General features: G+C 37.8%; 1 protein-coding gene across 1 annotated transcript; it reads right to left on the reverse strand.

The window, feature by feature from the left end:
• Positions 1 to 1,433: 1,433 nt before the first annotated feature.
• Positions 1,434 to 15,543, reverse strand: dcp1b (decapping mRNA 1B). Its single transcript, XM_014994434.2, has 10 exons — positions 15,142 to 15,543; positions 14,872 to 14,912; positions 14,358 to 14,485; positions 7,409 to 7,475; positions 6,298 to 6,463; positions 6,109 to 6,201; positions 5,267 to 6,014; positions 4,497 to 4,732; positions 3,236 to 3,448; positions 1,434 to 3,080 (listed from the first exon to the last, which is right to left on the reverse strand). Exons 1-10 carry the CDS (start codon positions 15,292 to 15,294, stop codon positions 3,003 to 3,005), a joined length of 1,923 nt encoding a protein of 640 aa, XP_014849920.2. The 5' UTR covers positions 15,295 to 15,543; the 3' UTR covers positions 1,434 to 3,002.
• Positions 15,544 to 18,215: the final 2,672 nt, after the last annotated feature.

Here is an 18,215-nt window from a genome sequence, read left to right on the forward strand (position 1 = left end):
TCTTACTTGCCAATTTGCCATGCATCCAATATTAGAATAAACATGTATTTAACAGCCGATTTTTAAAAAAAAATGAAGAGGTCTATGTAATTATACAGGAGGACAAAAAAACAAAAGTATTACTCACCTCTATCACTGCAGAGCTGAACTGTTATTCCAACTTGTGTCCGTTCTGAGCAGCTCCACCGTTTGAGAATGATCTAAGAATAATAAAAAAATAGATCTCAACTGTTTAAAGTTTTATGTACAACATTGTGCCTGCGGGACCCATCAGATGTCGGCTGACGTCGCCTGCAGAAAGCCTTTCCGTCTGAGAGTTCAGGAGTAAGGACAGTGGTGAGCCTGCCTCTTTGGACTAAACACACACATAGTGTACACCAGAAGTCATTGATTAGTCTAGGCCAGAGCTAATAGTCAGCCTTTACGTTTAGCGCCATCAGCTAAACCAGCGATCTGAAATCCTTGTCTTCTTAGGAAAAAGAATTGCGCGCAACTCCTCAAAAAACAAGATTTACATGTAGAATTTGACAGATGTAGGTTTCCATCATTTCTTGATGTATGTGAACTGAAACGGGTTCGATTTGCTCAAAATAGAAGTTTTACATTAGAGAATCTGTAACTGTAAGTCCTCATGCTGATGTCGACTGGGGAAAGGAAGCAGGAAGGAAAGGACCAAAAGGGAGAGGCTGACGAAACCTTCAAGCAGAATGGGGAACAGTCAGCCTCTGATCATTTCACATGTTGCTTACTTTTGTTTGGGTTTTCACCAACAATAGGGCCATTAGCAGCACTGAAGACACAAACAATTCATGCAAACAACACACAAAACAAAGACTTTCACTACAATTATAAGGACAACTGTAGAGTCATTAATGTGTTTAAACACACCGATTATTGGCATGAATGGTAATCACATTTTAGGACTTAATTGACCAACTGGACCATTTTTTTTCAGGGCGGGATGATGAAACGGCACACAGCAAATTTTAAAAAACAAGAACTGGATACACAAGTTGGAATTTGTTGTGGATTTTCTCTAAAAGATGCTTTTTGTTTATGTCTTATAGTTACATTTTAGTGGATATTATTAAATCTCCCATGAGGTTGGATTCCAACTGTTTTACCAGCAACTCTCTTATGCTTGGCTTGTTAACCAAAGTAGAAACACGGGGGAAAAAAAAAAAAAAAAAAGTAAAAACATTGACTTTGTTGCAGTTAATTACCAAGGTCTTTCCATTCTGCTGGCAGAATGGAAAAGCTCCTGATTAGTCACTGTGGGCGTTACACTGCACAATCGATTTCTTTAAAATAAGGCAATAAAGTGACATTTAAGCAATGATGAGAATATATTTTTAGTGATTACTGTTAACCATCTTCAATAGAAATAATCAGAAAAGCAATGAGCCAAACAGACAAAAGAAAAACACAGGGAGCATGGGGTAGAACATTTATTAGTCAATTAACAAAATATCTTTTAGAAAAGAAAAAAACAAGTAGAAACAATTCTTATCTATTTCTTTAAATAAAAAAAAAACAATATTTCAATTAAAATATAAACAGATCTTTGAAATTAAATGCAGCATTCCTTTTCCTGGCGTGGTGAAAGCTACATGTTGTCCTTCTGGAATACAAAAATAATGTTTTATTTTAATAAAAACGTCTGCTGTTTTTGTCTGACTGCTACAATATAGACCAGCTGTGTACAACGTTACAGCAAAAGCTAAACACACACCGATCCTTGCCAAGGTAAGAATTTCTAACCAAGTATAACCAAGCAGAAAGTGGACGGACAGGGCATGCTTAAACTTTCACTGTTGCGTTTTAAATCATTTCTCTCATTTAAGTGAGGTTTTACTGAGACAATACAGATCATTTCAGTCAAACTGCACAAGTAAGAAGTGAATAAAATGTTAAACTGTGCAAATCTTATATTGACATAGTCATATTTTTTGTTGCCCGTTTTATGCAGCTCACTATGTGGCAACAACCTGAGCATTTCAGCATGCTAAAACATTGCTGTTATGAGTAAATGTTTAAAAACTAACATTTTATTTTTCTATCTGCTCCCGTTTTTCATGTTTGCATTTCTTTTTTTCTTGTCGTGAAGTACTTTGTGATTCTCATCTTGAAAGGTTCAACATAAAGTTTTTTTTTTTTTTTGTTATTATTATTACCCTTAAAACTGCTATTTGATAAAAATCTAATTGTAGCTCCAAACTGTGAGGTAGTGCAGGTTGTGACTTCTATGAAGCTTGTGAGTTTATTCAAGCTGCAATAAGATCATAATTTTTTCCCCCTCATAAAAAATAGGATGTTTAGGACAAAGACAGAACTACTGTTGCTGTAGATGGATTTTTAGTCCTTGTCCAGGTTTAGCAATCCAAAGACAATATTTTGCTGCATTCTGGGCTTATTATTTCTTTCACATTTTTATAATTATTTTTCAGTTCCAAGCATTTGAAAGAAACAGTTGTGAGCTACAAGCCTGAACTCAATTGGGAAAAAAAAAAATGTACAAAAAACAACCGTTGAAATGTCACATGCCGAATTTAATCAACTTTTTTTTATAATGTTAATTGACATATTTGCTGCAGTTGGATTCTATAAAGAAAACCAAATCAAAGTCCACATTTCAAGCCTGTTGGTCGATAATGACATTTGCTAAAAGAGTGTTGTACTGTTATGCAAAACCTGAATAAATTGTGGAGAATATCATTTATAGTTATCATCTTTTAAAAGCCGTTAAGGAGCAGTGTGTTATTATTGTCAATATAATGTAGCTAACATTTGTAATTTAGACTTAAAAAGTGGATTTCACTGCTAAAAGCAAACATATTTTGCATTTCTATACCTGTATTTATCTTTTAAAAGATTGGTCTAAGCGAGTTGGATTGTTGAGATTAAATACAGTAAGTGAGATTTGGAGGAAGTGGTTCACTGAATATCAGATTCAGCCCTTGAACAGGAAGTGTGTGCAGACAGACAGCGGGTGTGAAGAGTCATCAGTACTTGCTGCCGGAGCCGTTTGCGAAGCGGCTGACGTATGCTTTGTAGATGGAGTCCAGGAATGAGCTGTCAGTCTGAAACACAGTAAGCAAGTAAACTTAGCACAGAAAGCTGTTTTTAAGCATGCGTGTTTATTACCACGGCGTGTACACGCTGCATTTACATCGTTGAAAGAGTTAAAATACGACGATTAAAATGCAAAGTGTCAGGTGTGTTTTAATGGTTTTACCTGAATCAGATGCAGCAGTGCTTCTTGAAGCTGGCTTCTAGAAAGAGCTCCGGCCTCCTCCTGCAGTGACGGTTTGCATAAGGTTGAGGGTACAGAGTTGCTTTCTGGAGCAGCCACCGGTAGCCTGCTGCTGGACTTTGTCTGAGTGAACACACTGGGAGAGAGGAGCAGGGTGGGGGCCACTGTGGCAGGTATCCGCTGTGGGGAAATGATCTGCACAGACAGGGACAGGGATTAAAGTGGAACTCGGTGTGCACGTCCAGGCTGAAAGCCGTAGATCACCATGAACGATTTACCCACCGAGGACATAAACTCGCATGCAATGACAGCTGGTGACACATTAGAGTCAAGCCGTGGGAAATATGAAGAGAAACTTCTAAAAGTATTTCTACCTCTTGCACTTTTATGAAGTTTGTTATGTCCCCAAAACAAAAATATTATTAACTTATTATGTTGATTTTTTTTATGTGATGAACATGGAAGAAAATAACATTTTATCACAATTAAATATTTGGCATTCATTTGTATTCAGAATCTCTGAGTAAATTCTTTGCAGAATCGCCCTTTGCTGCAATCACAGCTTTGCAAATGTATCGTCAGAAAAAAGTTAAAGTCATTTTAATTTGGAAGAAGTGTGTCTGTGCATATCAATGTTGAAGTCTTACCACAAATTTACCACCTGAATTTAAATCTAGACTTTGACTGGACCACTCTAACACACTGATTCGATTTTAATTTTAAGGCATCAGATAGATATGAATACTTTTCTAAGGCGCTGTATAAGATGCCATTTGAAAGTCTAGTTGCAGCAGTTTCTGTATCTGAAAATCTGCATCACTATTTCACAACAAAAACAAAGTGTGCTATTAAGCAACAGATTAGGAGCTTCGCTCTTAAAAGTTGACTAGTTTTCAAAAACAACTCAGAAATCAATTGGTCTTATTCTACTTAAGGAAATCTTTCTTTTTTCTTCCAAAGACATGTCTGATGCTGTAATGTCACAAAATACAAAGAGTCATGGGAAGAGAGCTGCTGGTCCTTAACGACACCATCTGTTGGAAACAAGAACTACAATCCTTCCATTTCCTCCTGCTGTAGTTTTGTTTCAACCAAGAACAGCTACTGTTTAACCACTACTGTTGTTCCTTTTTTCTCTCTTACATTAACAACTTTAAACTTTACCTATAGCATTTTATAAATAAGAAAAAAAAAAGACCTGTATTCAGCTTCTAACTGAACTGTTTGTTGTTGTTTTTTTTACCTGAAACTGCAGCTCAGATTTTTGATCTGGGGCAACTGTGGTCTGGGTCGGGCCTGTGCCTAAAGAGGAGCCTTGGCTTTGACTCGCACTGGGCCCCAGGAACCGAGGTGCCAGTCCTGGATGCGGATGGAGTCGGGCATGCTCGTGGGAAGTCAAGCTCCGTTCTTGCTGGACCAGCTGGAGTTTCTGCAGGAGCTCATGAGGAGAAACCACACCCTGCATCTGGGAGGTCAGACCTGGCGAACGACCACAGGGCATCATTACTTGGCAACAGCAAACGCTGGCTAAAGCCAGCGTAAAGTTGAATACATGCTAAGATTCATGCTGAAAGACAGACATATTCAGAAGTCACATAATATGAAGTGAATTATTGGAAAAATATATTTTTAAAATCTAAATCTGACAAGGAGTTGATAGAAATTATGACTGAAACGATTAAGAAGATTTATCGCACTAAATCACCAACTCATTTAATAATTGGTTTATCATTAACTGGCATATACACTCAAAAAAACCTAAATTTTCTGATAAAGAACATATTCAGAGCACAAAACTGGTTGAGGTATAATTATGCCCAAACTGCACATAATTTATATACATCTTGCATTTAAGATAAAAACAATCATATCTGTAAATAGGTTTTAAGCTAGATTAGCTATAGATTACTAGCTACTTTTTTAAAATCAATAATTCTTTTTTCGATAAAAACTGCTGAATGTCCGTTTTTCTGGTTTGTCTTTTGGTGAATCGCAGTCAAATAGATTTCGCACCTGTTCCCATGGCAGCAGAATCCGTCGGCCCTCTCTTCTGCATCTCTGCCTGTAACTTGGTCAGGCCGAGGAGGAGCTGCTGACCTTGTTGTGCTTCGAGGTGGGAACGTGACACAGAATCCAGCTGGCCAGGCTGGGAGGTGGGATACTGGTTCTTCTGCAGCGCCGGAGGAGCCGTGGCAGTGAAAGAAGTGGCGAGCAGAGGGGGTGGATGGTTTTGCAGGAGCCGCTTTATTGGGTCGTGCTGCTGCTGCTGCTGCTGCTGCTGCTGCTGGTGGTGGTGGTGATGGAGGAGGTGGGGGTGCTGATGATGGTGGTGGTGGTGGTGGTGGTGTTCCAGCGGCACCCCGTTGTCACCACACAGCCGGTTCTCTGGGGACTCGGACAGTGTCTGAAGCACGCCCCCAGTTCCTGCCGCCCCCCTCTGTCCCTGCATGAGCTTTGCGATGGCCGGACAGTGCTGAAGTTGGTTCGGCAGTTGGCTAAGAGTGCTCCCGCTCTCTTCCCTATCCGCCGGCCCGAATGCTGTGTCTCCACCTCCGGAGGGGGAGACGTTTCTGCCAGAGTTGAGTGAATCCTCGTAGGTCAGCGTGCGGGCGACGGGTGGGCGGGCGGCCTTTCCTGCTGCCGTGGAAGCAGCCAGAGGAGGAACAGGGTCAAATTTAAGAGGGTGGTGGTGGTGCTGATGCTGGGAGCCTAACAGGGTGGTTAAGGCCACAACCGTGGTGGTGTCTGCTCCTTCATTGACCTGGAAGGGACAAAATTAACATGGGTAGAAACATTATGGAGAAATGTGATATTTTCCAGCCTGAAAACACACATTCACATTACATGTATGTTACCTGAGTGTTTGGTTTAACTGGTATTGGTTTGATCAGATTAGGATTTCCACACAGTACACTGCTGCCCCCAATCTCCTTTGGCTCTGAGGCAGACTGTCAGTAAGACAACAGTGTTAAAAACGCACAAAAGAATCCAGTAGAACCGTTACAGATGATGTAAACCTTAAAGAAACATCTGGGTTCCGCTACCTTATCATACTCTGTTCGTGCCTTGGTCAACATCTGGATGATGTCGACCGCTTTCGCCTCGTTATTTCCTCCGGCTAAGCCACCTCCACCTCCACCTCCTGCTGCTGCTCTAGGGGATATGGAACCACCCTGAGACTGAGCGAGGATCTGCTCCTGCTGGGTCAAACTGGACAAAGTGCAGATTCCCCGCATCAGTTTCAGGAAATATTTAAAAGTTAGAAATCCTAATTAGGCTAAATGTTTCTCCACATTTCTTTCTTCTTCTTTTTTTTTTTTTTTTTTAAAAACATGGAACCTGGATATATTTTAGCAAGAAATAAATGCAGAAGATTTCTAAAATGTTCATACTTGAAAGAAAATCAAACTTTACTTGGAGAACATTTATGCAATGGGAAAATAAATCCAATGCAAAACTAATATTTTAAACAAATTAAGAAAAATAGCAACAACTCTAGTATTATACTTGTTGATAGTACTAAGAATTCCTGTAAACATAATAGTTACTTTATTCAATTAACTATTAGATTAATTAAAAAGTTAAAACAGCTGGAACTGTGACAGAAAAAGAGAGAGGGTCCAAGTTTGACTTGAAGCCACCCACGGTGAGGAGGAAGGTAAGGGAAATAAAAACAAATCTCCAAAGATTATAAGGATCCCCAAGAAAGAAATAACTATAGCAGTTAAAAATAAGTTGAAAGTTCTTTGATGTGGCAGTAGTTTCAAATCCAACAGAAAATTCAGGAATTATGAAACTTTTTTTCCATTTATGACTCAAAGAATACATCTTTAACCCTTAACCTTTTTAATAAAAATAAATAAATAACTCCAAATATGTTAAAGTAAATGCTGTTATTTTGTGTGTTTACAGACAAAAACTTGAGAGATTTTAGTTTTAGATTTTGGCATTTGACTGATTAAAGTTCCACTCTTGTAGCTTTACCACTCTAGAAATATTCAGTCCTGAAAGCCCTCATTTTCTCAAATGGCTCTGTAGCTTCGTCTTCTAAAGAGTAGAAGTAAATAGTTTCCTGTAGTTTTTGATTGCAAAACAACTCCTAAATGAAGTAGTCATATTTTATGTGAAACTGCCATCTATTAAATTTATACTTACATCCTCATCCTTTGTGCAATTCGCTGACAGTCCTGCTTATCGTAGAACCAGATCCCGTGAATAACCACTGAGTAAAAAAAAAAAAAAAAAAAGATAAGGTTTAATTAGCCGAACAAACACATTTACAGTAATAATAATAATAATAATAATAATAATAATAATACTATAAAAAAGTATTTAAAAAAATCGAACAAGATGCTTTACATTGCAATAATGATTCAGACAATGAGCAGAAAAATCAATTTTTATAAATACGACTCTACAGTTCTGGGATGAGCTCATTGGTAAGGTCAGCAGACAACAAAATGAGCAAGTTGACCTACTCATAACCTTAAAATCAAATAAATAGACAGACATAAAATAGCTCCAATTTTCTACTATGACATCAGAACCCACACAGCCGAGGCTTTAAAATGAGTCATTTCCCAGCCAAGCCAATGGGAACAGAGGCAGGCAGCGCCGTTATACAGTGAAACACGGGCCCCAGGAGTCTCTTGAACTGTATAAACATAGCGAGGACAAGAGGGAAACGATTCCAACATGGTTCTTTAGAAGGTTGCGTGGCAGCAAGATAAATATGTTTTATTAATCAAGTTCCTATATTTAACTACAAATGATTTAACTGTTTTTATGTGTGGCATTTTCTCGAAAATGCATCAGAATAGCAGGAGAAGGTGCAAAACAGTTCATATCTCAACATATCTAGTGAAATATCAGAGTCAGAATGTGAATATCCAGTCTTACTATTAATTTAAAGCTTAAAAAATTAGTAATGCAATGTCCCAAAAGCCGCATTTTAAAGTTTTAAAGTCCCTAACCTTTTCAGACTGAACAATTTAGGTTTCTATGGTGTTTTTTTTATTACATTCTGAAGTGAGCAAGAAAAGGATTAATCGGAGTAGCAGCCAAGAGGCCCATCGTGACTCTGAAGGAGAAGCAGAGATCCACAACTCACATAGAATAATTTCTTTGAGAGAACCATTAATTGCTCAATTTACAAGTCTGGCTTTTATGAATAAGTATCAAAAGAGAGCCATTGTCAAAAATTAGGTAATGAGAACGCATGCTTCCGTAAATGAACATTTTGACAAGTTTGCCAAATAGCAGAAAACTAACATTTTTCACCCTGAGTATATCATCCCCATGAAACACGGTGGTGGCACCATCATGATGTGGGAATGCTTTCATCATGAATGGGCCACAAAATTCTGTTCCTAAACATCCAAACCTGGTTGAGGTGCAACTCAAAGTACTAGCACTTGTAACTTGAGCAAAAGGTGCTGCCACAAAGTCTGAACAGCAAAGGGCTGACTAATATTTTAACTTGCAGAAATGCAAAATAAGTTTTCTTTAGCTTTATAGTAATCTTTACCCATCACGTATAACTCAAACACATTAAAGTTTATGTTGGTAACGATAGCTTGTAAGGCGATGATTTTGTCTTCACACTAGTTTGTTGAACTTGTTTTGCATGTTTACTGGTTACAATAAAAATGAAACAAATTTTCTGGATTAATCTGACTAAAATAAGAGTATGATTTGTTCACATTCAGTTTCATTATTCTGGCATTATACTACAAGAAATGTTAGCTTATTATCTGTGCATTGAGCTGTTACCACTTTAATCTGTAATATACTGTAAGTGTGTATTAAATAAATGCTTATTTTTTCATGCCGTTATAAGCCAATAAGACGCAAAAAAGGAAACAAAATACCGTCCGGTTTAAACAGAGTACTATTGCATAAAAAAACAAAAAAAATAGAGATACACTCCTTGTGTAAAGACAGAAAAACAACTGAAGTATCTATGTGGTGGCTATCAATACCACACAGAGAACATGTATTCCCAATCCGGCACACAGACCCGAGAGGTCAGCGTGGATGTAGGAACAGACAGAGAAGGGGCCGGCAGAGACATACACAGTCAGTTAAGTAGAGCCTGGGAAAAAATTAGCCCTGTTCCAAATAAGTAACTGCAGTGGGAGACTTGACTGGTGGAGCCAGAGCCACTTAGCGCTCACTGGGGATGAGACAGCTTGACAGAGACCCCGGGACACACACAGAGTCGAAGTCAGACAGCTGGAAAATTGAGGAAAAATGAGCAGGACTGATAGGAAGGAGTGAGGTGTTTTTTGAGGGAGGTAATCAACTCAATAAAAATAGGAACACGTAGTTCTCGGAGCGCTCTGGCTGTCAGGTAACATTGAACAGACGGAGTTTCGCTAATGATGCAAAAAAAAAATAAAAATAAAAAAGCAGAGCTGAAGGTGACAGAAAGACAGCTGGGTAAGAATCTCTGACGTCTCTTTGACCAGTAGGAACGCAGCCGCACAGACAAGAGGACCAAAGTAAAGAGCATAAGGATACAAAGGAAAAATGTAAAAGCTTATTTAGATGTCTTACCAATAATGTGTGGGATATCCCGACCCCTGATTTGTAGAAAGTGTCTGTTTTATCAGTGAAGAGGGAAGACTGCTAGAAGAAAGGCAGGAGGAAGACCAATAAAAACTTTACGTTGGAGAAATAGAAGGGAGGCTCTAGTCCGGTCCCAGGACATTGGAGGGAAGAGGCGGAGGGGAGTCAGACATACAAGACCCAAGCCAAGAACAGTACCACTACAACTGGGAAGACAGCTAAGTGACCATGTGGGAGGAAACCTTCAGCGGGACACCTTCTGTTCAGAACAGCTGAAGACAGGAGCGAAACCTCCCAGATTGTCGGCGTTTCAACCTGGATGCCAGAAAGTTCAACCAACAACCGTCCGGTGAGGTCCGCGAGTGACCCGCATCTGAAACCCTCAGGGACCAGGACAATCCAGCCAAGACAGAGAGCACGTGATGACTGCTCTGCATTCGCTTCTTAACCATTTACTGCTGGAAATGGAATCTTTATGAAGACTTTCTGTCTGTTTTAGAAAGCTTTGTTGGCCATGTTGGAGGATGTGTTGTTCAAGACAGTTTGGACTGACTTTTACGTCAGAATGAGACCAGATGTGCAAGGATAGCTCACAGTAACAGACTATTCAAACTGTGTGTACGTTCCTACTGGCACGGCTCTTAAAGTAAGACACACATTCTTTGGAGTTATTGTTGTAGTAGAAGACCCATAGCTGTTTTTGGTTAGATTCTTAGGGGAGTACATACTAAAACTTAAAAGTTAAATAAAATGTACAGTGAAGGAAAAAATGCTGCAAACATCTCTACCTACATTTGCAACTGAAGATTGGGCCTAAAGAGACCAGTAATTAGCAGTGTCAAATTATCTTTGGCAATATTTCTGGATATTTTTTGCCAGAAAAAGGACAGATTAAAATCAACTGTTGAAGAAATTTAAAACGGCTCGACTGGTCTGGGACCATGCTCAGGGGCCTGTTTCAGAGGAAACTAAAACATGAGAGACTGGAGGAGGAACCCGAGGTCCGATTTAAGGGATCGCTGGTGTCCGAGAGAGATTTGGGATACAAGTACGTCAGACCTGGAGGTAAGACTACCCACACACGTGCTTTGAAGGAGATGAAGCCCGAGCTTCTTGGTTTTTATGCACATTAGTGCTGCTGTGTCAATACACAATCAAACTCTTTATCTTATTCACAAAAGATATGTCAAGTTTGTTTATGGTGATAAACAATTCAATTCTGTGTCCTGTTCACACATTTCTAGTGGGTCAAATTATTACTGGGAGCTCAAGCTTGGTCAGACTAGGAGGGGAGGATCTGTGAAGCCCAACCTTTAAATTTAGTCACAGAATCTCAAATCGACAGATGTCTGGTCTTTGACTAGGACATTCAAACCATTGCCCTGAAAACATCAAACCTCCAGTCAAGTCTCAATTCTTTTACATTTTCTTTCTTTTCCAGGACTGCCCATTAATTTGACCAGCTTCAATTTAAGTATAAGCATCCCCATAGCATGACACTGCAACTACCATGTTTCACTGTGGACATGGTGTGCCCACCTGGTGTTACGTTTTTGCCACACATTTAAATCAAGCTGTTCATCTTCTAGTCCATCTGACCAGAGCATCGTCTAGTACATGTTTGCTAAATGGCTAAAGGAAAACTGGAGGGTTCATGGCTTTCTTCAAGCAATTGCTTTGTTCTTACTGCTGTTCCACAAAGGTCATATACCTTCATATACGTAAAGAGCACAAATATAAGTTGCTTTGTTTTCCATTGGAGCAGTGCAACTTTGTAGCTCCTTCAAGGACACTAAAATTAGACTTCTTAATGTTCTCCTGATTTAACTGGACACATATTTTTGATTTGTATTTGTAAAAAAGAAACAAAAGAAAAAAAAAAACACCAACAAAAAAATGTTGAAAGCTGGGAAATAATGCATAGTTGTAGCAGGGCTGTGAAGTAGAAGAAGTCCTTCTGTAGTGGGGAACATTAAAAGCCTCTTCCTCTTGAGGACGGGGAAATAACGTCTTGCTCGCACTAAATGGCTCTTGCTTGAATCTTAGCCCATTCTGCGGTATATCTCTGCTGCTTATTTTTAGCCTGCGATGCCACTTTGTGCCAACCGCCATTCCAGGAAGTTACAGCCGCTCAGAGGGCTACATGTTTGTCTAATGATAAGATTCCACGACCCCTCCACCAGAGGTCACGATGCACTGGGACGGTCAGTTTTGCCAGCAGCTTATGAATCGAATGTTGGCCAGTGAAAACAACTCTTCAGCAACCTAATGACCCAAAACACCACACAAGAGTTTTTTGTTTTTTTTTCCCCTTTAATATAACTCAGAAGTGTTGGTTTAGAAGGCATCTTAAAGCGCTTGAGGCATTATTACTTGGCTAATGTGCAAACACTTTGTACTTTTATATTTTTTATCTGGATAGTTGACAATCTTTTAAATCACAGCAGCTATAGAGATAAAATTCCGTCTGATTACAACAATTATTTATATCTCCTCCTTTTGGTGCTTTATAATCAAAGTAAATTAAGGCGACCATTAGGTTTGACCATTAGGTTTGCAATACACACCCTCTTTGACTCGCATAACTCCAATTTTAGCAGAGGAAACAATCATCAGCTTTGTCGTGATTACTTGTTGAAAGTACTTTTAATTTCTTCCTTCTTCCCACGACAAGTGAGTCAGCCTCACATTTTAAATTCATTCTCCATTACTGAACTATTACATACTTTAACTTGCACTTCAAACCATCAAAGGAAGTGCAAAAGGTCACTTAGTAAACTTTATGTCATACACAGTCTTTCCCGCAGCCTTCTGGTTATTTATTATTACTGTGAGCAAGCACAAAAATCTATGTCGAGAAGCAGAACGATCAAAGCAGGCGTAAGGAATCCACTTCCATCTGCTTCCTAGGAAGCCTCAAGGAGAGTTGAAGGAAGGGGGAGTGGATGTGTGTGTGTGTGTCAGCAACTTCTGCGTCACTGTGTTTAGATTATCAGAGGCGGTTGAGGTGTATCTAATCTCTGCTGGCTGTTTTTGTAGTGCTGTCAGACTCTTGTCCCACAGGCACACTTAGCAACGTGATTGTGTGAGCGAGGGTCGTATGTAGGTCTCAGAGAGACTTGGGCTGATAAAATTGACTAAAATGTCTCTACTTAGTTCCTTAAATGGAGCTACTAGTTCCCACTCAGATGATCTACTTTCTCCCCTTTCATTATTTGTTATCAGACTTCCAAACCATTGCACAAATCTGTCCTGCTTTTTGTAGGGACATGATCATACCATCGGTATTATGACCTAACTTGGCTTCTGAGACGCACTGCATCTAACTTTGTAAGAGGAGTCTACATCTATTACAGACAGCCAAGGAGTCGAGTAATTATGAAGGTCTGCACAGACTGCCAACCACATTTTTAACACTCCTGGTAAAGATATGTGCAAATCACACTAGATAATCCAAGTAGAAAAACCTAGAAAAATGCTCATTCTAATTTGAGTATGCTTACTAAGTGGAGGGGAGGGAATCCTGCATCTAGAAATAATTCTTTTATAAGTAATCTATGGCTTCTTGTGTCATCATTGTATAACTGTAACTGTTTTTTGTTAGCCACTTGGCCGAATGAACCCCCATTCAGAGCTGCTACGATGCACAGTGAGTTGGATGCTGAAGGAAGATCAACAAAATATCACTTTTAAAGAGCAGCAGCAAAAGCGTCATTTTTAAATCACCAAGTTGTTTGGGATTGGTGCTAGTAAACACTGTTCCTGTCCTACCATCACAAATCTAGGAATATAACTGGAACAGTGTGCTTCAGTCAGATGAGATTAGGTGTGAAAAAAGTTATGTATACTTCAACTATGACATATGTTAAAGGACTAAAGGCTGCCTTATTGAAAATAAGTGATTTGATGAAAGTTTTAACAACCAAGTAAAAATAGTTGGGGTCCTGATGATTCCATTTCAAAATTACCACAGCAAACACGTGCTCAAACAGGTTGTATTTTTCTAAATTACTAAACGTGACGTAATGCCAAAGCAATAGAAGATATATAATTGTAAGGCATTTCACACATCTAAATTAGTGTTACCACTGCACGCTAAAAATCAATGCCGAACAGATGATTTAATCCCAAAAATGTTACAGGTGTTAAACTAAAAAATAATTAAATCCTTATGAGCAGTTGAAGTTGACCACATTTGTTTTTTCTGTAAGGTTTAAACACAATATATAATACTTCCCCTTATTTCCTCTACTTATAACTAATACTGGTATACATACTCATCAGAGCACCTTAGCTTGTTTTATTATAACCCAGTTCCCAATTGATGTGCATGCAATAGCAGGAAAACAATGAGGAAAAGACAGACAATATCAATGGCCAACAGGTGAACTATGTGTATGTGTGTATTTAAAGCTACACTATATATCAAATCACAGTCATCATCATAATACCAGCGCAGATTACATACAGTTTTCAGGAATTGTAAAATTGTAAATTACTTGAAATCATGTGTACTGCTGCATATGTTGCTTACATCGTGCATTACGGTAAAGAAGGAAAGGGTCCTGCAGCTGGAAGTCCAAGTCTTTTGTGATGGGCTCTGTCAGATTCTCCATATTAAGACGGTTCATTATTGTGAAGCCATGCCTAGGAGATGCCAATCTGAAATAAGAGAAGAACACAGCACAAAAAAGATCAATAAAAATGATTGATGAATATGGCTAAACGAGCCACTTTTTATGTTTTACTCTAGTAAATCTACATAAAATCCAGAGCAATTAATTTTCTTCAAATGTTACCTTTTAAACAGAAACCACCTTTGTGTAATTTGTTACTTTAAGGCCTGAGAGATTTTTTCCTATAGAAAACTCATTAATAAACAGCAATGTCATAAAAAAAATATTTTACTTGTTTTGCATTCTGTTATCCTTGCCTTTATGGAATACTGACAATAATGCAGGTTTGTGGAAATGACTTGACAAGACAGAAACAAATTAGTGGATAAAAACAAACTACTCCTTCTTAAACATTTCTAAGAAGCTTTTTACCTTGTGTAAATAAATAAAGTGCCCTCCACTTCTGTCTTCTCCTGAAAAACAATAAAGTGTTGAGAACAAAAATAAATAAAAACAGAAAAAACATTAAAAGTTTCATTAAATATTTAAAACATTTTAAACTGTGTATTTAAAAAAAACTCCTTATGTATGTTCAATAACAGTAAACCTGTAAGACAGTTTAAACGCGCGTCTACCAGAGAGAAGCTAAAATAGGCTAGGCTAAGCTAAGATAGCATTTAGCACATTTTTTTCAAAGCTTACCCACTCATTCGCTCGGTTATTATAAGTATACAGGGCGACTTGGCTGGCCACGTCCACAATGTTGTTTATGTAAGGGTCTTGTCTCTGCAGGGCAGACAGACTTATGTCCAGTCCTTTAGCAGCAAGGTAACTATTGCTAGCTGCAGAACTCATCGTTCTCTATGGAGAAGATATCCAGCTAGCAAGCTTCAACCTCAGCACTCACAGAGAGACTGATAAAAAAACAAAAACAAACGGCAAATGGAAAATGTAGTTATATCACTAGAAGCCTCTTGACAGCCTTTAAACGAGTATGAGTAAAGTAAAAACTGTTCTTCCAAGTTTTCGAGCTCTAACTGTAATGAGTGAGTTTTTGACCAGCCATGTTTAGGTCGGCAGATTGTAAACATCCCAGACATGACTAGTTGCGCGTCGAGATGCAAATCCTATAATTCAGCTTTGAAAAATCGATGAAAGAAACATGTAGGTCTGAAAATCAAAATAAATAAATACAATACATAAATACCAATATGATAGGGATGCCAACAGTTACATGTAGATGTTTTAAATTTAATATCTTTATCTCTATTATTATTAATATTATTATTATTATTATTATTATTATTATTATTATTAAAGCTTTAGTGACCCTTTCTGGACAAAAGAACAGATACTGATACGCATATAAGTTAAACTACACTGTGATTTAACAGCAAGCTTCTTAAGTGGTTATTTTGATTTTACCCTATGCAGCAACGTTTTATTTTATTTTATTAATTTTATTTACTCTGACCTCACGATTTTTAAATAATTTATGAATTTATCTATGAGTAAATAATGTGAACGTAATTTTCTGAAGAATAATGACGGTGTTTAAGCTAGTTACATATACAGCCACTAGGGGGCATTAAAGAGATGCTTCTGACACCACTGATCTCCAGTTATTAAATTATATGCCTGAACTGTAGTCAATTTGAATGCAACTGAATTCAAAACTTCATGAAGGAAAACTTTTAAACAGACCTATAAACAGTACAATGTTTTAAGTCTGGGTGGTAATCAACTTGTTCTACTTGGTTTATGAAGCCTCCTCGACTAAAAAAAAAAAAATCTCTCTTTCTTGTCTTTATAGTAAGGATAAAGTCTTGAATGAATGTAAAAAGAAATTGCTTTTCTAAATTGACCTTACTTCAAATATATGTCTAATATCTGAAAAGTAGCCCACATATTTTCCCTACAACAAACATGATGCTACCAATTTTAAAATCCAAAACTCCTCTTAATATCCTTATAGAACCAGCAAAAAAACAGGAGCATTAATTGACTCGGTGTACTCAGCTGATGCTGATATTTTTCATTCAAAATCAAGTCGAGTACTTCATTCATAACATAAACATAACAGCAGCTGACACCTTCATGTTCTTCGCTAGTTTACAGTGATGTTATTCACAAGTACGGATCAAAAAATGTAAATATTATGAAAGGGTTGAATATTTCTTGTCACTCATTCGCCGACTGCTTCCATGACACCCTGCATTCATGCCAAATGAGGGATGATTTGTTATTGAATGCAGACGGATGAACATAGTTTTCAGAAATGTCACATTTCTTCTTCAAATATCCTTTTTTTATTGATCTTACGTAATATTCAGATGTTCTGAGATGCTGGGCTTTCATTACCTGTAAAACATAATAATCGAAATTGCAATTAATGTAAGCTGTATAAGTATTTTAAATACCTGAACTTAGTTTCTTATTTCCCCCTTGAATCGACTTTGTAACCCGTCACCTATTAAATTAAGTGAACAGACTGAATGCAGCGGCTATAGATGTTCGGAAATATGACACATCCTTCCTGAAAGGGATATTCAAGGACAAGAGCAGAAACTGATACAGGAAAAAAAAAATCTTTCTAAAATTTGACTCAGCAATTATAAATTACAGTATTGAGTCTAAGATCTGATAATAAATCCTTCTCCAAACATACCTTAAATCAAGGTTGAACTCTCAGGTTGGAATTTTAAGCTTTGTAGAATTTCAAAAATATTTTTTTTTCCACACAGCTTCTTATCCTGCCTACAAAATGAAACCATCAGAGCACAAAAAAAGCATTAACCTTGGAAAACAAGCATTTAGCATTAAGTCAAAACTGAACTTCCCTATCTATATTCAATAGTTTGACAGATTTCTGAGGATTTCTGACAAAAAACATTAAACCATAGACTCTCTCTCTGTCCCCCCCCTTGCTATAAATAGTAATGCTAACAATTTCAATAACAATTCTCATGATAGAAATAAAAATCTTCTTGGTCAACTATGTGTGGCTTCCCCCCCCCCAACCCACCCGAGAACCTTGCGAAGTGTAAGCTCACATGTACATGTGCTTAAAATTTAATTCATTAGCTACTAATGTACTGGCTGCAAGGTGTCAGTTTGCAAATGAAAGTACTAATGAGTCATTTATCAGGGCATCAATACTGCCAATAAGTACTCAGTCAAGACTGATTGTTTGTCTCCTGTTGGTTGAGGAAACATGTCACAGCCTATCAGAATTTAACCGGCAGGCCAGCTGACCCTGATCATTTTATAAATAGAATAAGTTACAACCTTAGAGTAACACCCACGAGTTTATAGAAGTCACATTTGCTGTAAAATAATACATTAATTTAGTTATTCTGTGGAAGAGAAAGTGATCCAGTTGCATCAGTACAAAAGGAATCGTCAATACTTGCTAAACACAAAACTTCACACACATATTTTTTTCTGCTGTCTGCAGACAGGGAAGAGACGTTGCATGTGAAGGCAAAGAGCCATGATTAATGGGTGATGAATAGCTCGCCTGAAGTGCACCACCTGGATTTACCATCAGGTACATCTTCTGATGGAAGATAAATTAAATTCATCGACTAATATTTGGATTTAGAAATGTGAGTTTATGATACGGTCCATTTTAAAGGAGGCGTTTAGACCAAATAATAAAAGTTCAAGAATATGAAACCATATTTTATCACCGTTTAAGCTAATTTTGTATTTGTATGCGAGTAATGAAATTGGTATATTTTCCAGAAATAAAAGTAGAAATCGCAGGAATCTAA

This window comes from Poecilia mexicana, unplaced genomic scaffold (assembly GCF_051168715.1).
Source record: "Poecilia mexicana isolate PSO_F unplaced genomic scaffold, ASM5116871v1 scaffold_23, whole genome shotgun sequence".
In the NCBI taxonomy this organism is placed as follows: domain Eukaryota; kingdom Metazoa; phylum Chordata; class Actinopteri; order Cyprinodontiformes; family Poeciliidae; genus Poecilia; species Poecilia mexicana.

Bases quoted from the DNA above. Each gene is read 5' to 3' on its own strand.
- dcp1b (XM_014994434.2), bottom strand. From the start codon at position 15,294: ATGAGTTCTGCAGCTAGCAATAGTTACCTTGCTGCTAAAGGACTGGAC. The intron at 6,015-6,108 runs GTAACATACATG...TGTCCCTTCCAG, and splicing joins CAGTTAAACCAAACACTCAG to GTCAATGAAGGAGCAGACAC. The intron at 3,449-4,496 runs GTAAAAAAAACA...CTGTCTGTGCAG, and splicing joins AATCTGAGCTGCAGTTTCAG to ATCATTTCCCCACAGCGGAT.